The sequence below is a fragment of the Belonocnema kinseyi genome, chromosome 8 (genome assembly GCF_010883055.1).
Source record: "Belonocnema kinseyi isolate 2016_QV_RU_SX_M_011 chromosome 8, B_treatae_v1, whole genome shotgun sequence".
NCBI lineage: Eukaryota > Metazoa > Arthropoda > Insecta > Hymenoptera > Cynipidae > Belonocnema > Belonocnema kinseyi.
In genome coordinates this window covers 12378105-12380767 of record NC_046664.1, presented here as the reverse complement: position 1 = coordinate 12380767, position 2663 = coordinate 12378105, and the positions used below count along the sequence as shown (strand labels likewise).

General features: G+C 31.4%; 1 protein-coding gene across 1 annotated transcript in view; it reads right to left on the bottom strand.

Moving 5' to 3' along the window:
* The window catches only part of LOC117178253 (kanadaptin), a 41694-nt gene extending 39592 nt beyond the window's left edge, over positions 1-2102 (bottom strand). The window contains exon 1 of the mRNA XM_033369599.1: positions 880-2102. Coding sequence (XP_033225490.1) covers positions 880-1806 — 927 coding nt within the window. The 5' untranslated portion in view covers positions 1807-2102. The remainder of the gene's footprint in view (positions 1-879) is intronic.
* Between the last annotated feature and the right edge of the window lie 561 nt (positions 2103-2663).

Sequence of the window (2663 nt, the reverse complement as noted above, 5' to 3'; positions counted from 1 at the left end):
ATTCGTCTTTCTTGGAAAAATTAATTTTCATGGTGAAAAAATGACTTTTTGGTTGAAATTTTAACGAATTGATTGAATATTAAACCTTTTTTGTTGAATGTTTTTAATTTTTAGTAGAAAATTAATTTGTTGAAATTGAAAATGATACTATTCCATTTCTGGTAAGAAATTGATTTTTTAAAATTAAAAATTCAACAGTTTGGTCAACAATTTATGCATTTTTGTTTAAAATTCGTCTTTCTTGGAAAAATTAATTTTCATGGTGAAAAAATGACTTTTTGGTTGAAATTTTAACTAATTGATTGAATTTTAAACTTTTTTTGTTGAATGTTTTTAATTTTTAGTAGAAAAATAATTTGCTGAAATTGAAAATGAAAAAATTCAATTTCTGGTTAAAAGATAGATCTTTTTTAATTAAAAATTCAACTTTTTGGTTTAAAAATGATTTTTTAATTGAAAATTCAACTCTTTGGACAAAAATTCATGTATGTTGTTGAAAATTCGTCTTTTTTGGACAAATTAATTTTCATTGTTTAGAAACAATCTTTTTTATTGAAAATTCATATATTTTGTTAAAAATTCGTCTTTTTCTTTTATATTCAAATTGAAATCTCTTGCTGAAAAAGTCAAATAATGTTTTGAAGATTTAATTCGTTAAAATGTTGATTTGAATAAAACATTTTCTCCACAATCTTAAAAATATAATATTTATATATCCTCAAAAAACAAATAAACCTAAAAAATGAAAAATACTGATTCTAATTAATTTTTTCGTATTACACAATTATTTTCTCACTGAAATCGAAAATCTGAACAAGATTTTTTGATACCAAAAGACTATAAATGCAAGAATTATGAAATAAAAAGAATAATAAATACCTTCAATTCAGTAACTGTCAATTCCGATTCTTCCTCCTCTTCTTCAGGTGGAGTCTGCATAATAAACTTCCTCTGACTATTTCCAAATTTCACCATATGCCCGCCCCTAATTCTCACATACATGTTCGGCCTTATGCGATTCCCATTCCAAAAAGTACCGTGAGTGCTTCCCAAATCAAACAAGTACAAACCCTTTTCGTTTTTCTCGTCCGGCTCACTTCGATACTGAAAAACTGCATGATATCTAGAAATCGTCGGATGAGCGAGAGAAATATCACAAACTGGTAGCCGCCCCACAACATAAAAATTACTTTTGCTTAAATCTATCACTTCTAAAATCAATCCAGACTTCAAAACTTCCGCTTTGTACTCCTTGTCCGGTTTTCCACTCCACGCCGGCTCTTTATACGGCAAGGGAACTTCTGCCTTTGCCTGTTTTTGTTTTTCGATTTTTAACTGCTTCTCCTTTTCCGCCTCGATCTTCTCCTTTTCCTTCTGAATCTCTTTTTCCTTCTCTATCTGAATTTGTTTAGATTTTTCCAGTCTTATTTCCCGCTCCAAATTGTCCATTTCCTCGGAGTTTTCGGGACTCGGAGGAGCCTCGTCGGATTTTTCTAAGAACCATTCCGCAGGAGTGATACTGTGGCAAGGATCGGTTGGAGACTCGACTCTGGACGACCTGGATCTTCCCTTTCGATGGCCCATGAGAGAATCCGGCACCTTGAAAGTATGTTGAGAAGATTCCGAAGTGATGGAATCAATTTCACTACATTCGGATACTTCCGAATCCGAATTGGAATTGTCGTTTGAGGAAATACTTCGAGGTACACTAAATTCACGCACTGAATTTTCGGAGTTTGACTCTTTCGGAACACTTTCCACTTTTCCGGTAGAATCTGCCATTTCGATGTCTTCCATTTTATCCATTTTGAGTATTTCGGGGTCTCGAGGAATAAATATCACTGTTAAATGCTTGTTTTTACATTATTTTCAGTCAAGAAAGATTTTTTTATTATCTTGACATAACCTTCAACGAGAAGCGGTATCAATCTAATCTGATTATTTTACTAAAGATTCACTTATTTCACACACTTATTTAATTGTAGAGATAGTCGGAGGTTCCGAACACACACGACATTATGAAATTTATTAATTTCGTGTTCATTTATTACTGTGCGACGTTTACTGGCATAAATAAACACTTTTTCGCTAAACATAACCTCTTCAGAATCTGTCAGGAAAAATATTTGGGGCTTAGAGCGCATGCGCGAGAGAAAGAGTGATGCCAACCTAGAAATTTGAATTTGAATTTTGACGCTTCTTTTTTCCCGCGGAAAATTTTACGACATTTTTTGCCATTTTTGGAATTTTTTGCTGCTAAAACTCGATGATAATTGAAGATTTTTGTTAAAGTTAATTTTTTTTTGAAGCTGAATATACCAGGTTGAATGCTACTTTATTGAATTAATTAAAATATCATACAAATTCTGTTGTGACGTCAGTTCGCAAGATTTCTGCACGCTGAAACTATACTGCGCAAGCGTCGCATCGGCATTTTCATTAGCAGAAAATCGCGATCTTTTTTGAAATTATTGAATGTGTGAGTCAATTTTGTGTGATAAATGATTATTGTGGAATTCTTGAAATTAATTTACAGATCACAAAATAGTATTTTAAAGTGCATGGTGAATTATTTATTTGATTTTACTCTTAGTCAGTTAAAAATTAATGTTTTTGTTCACAAAATGATTTCTTTAGTCGAAAATTTGATTCTTTTTTAAATC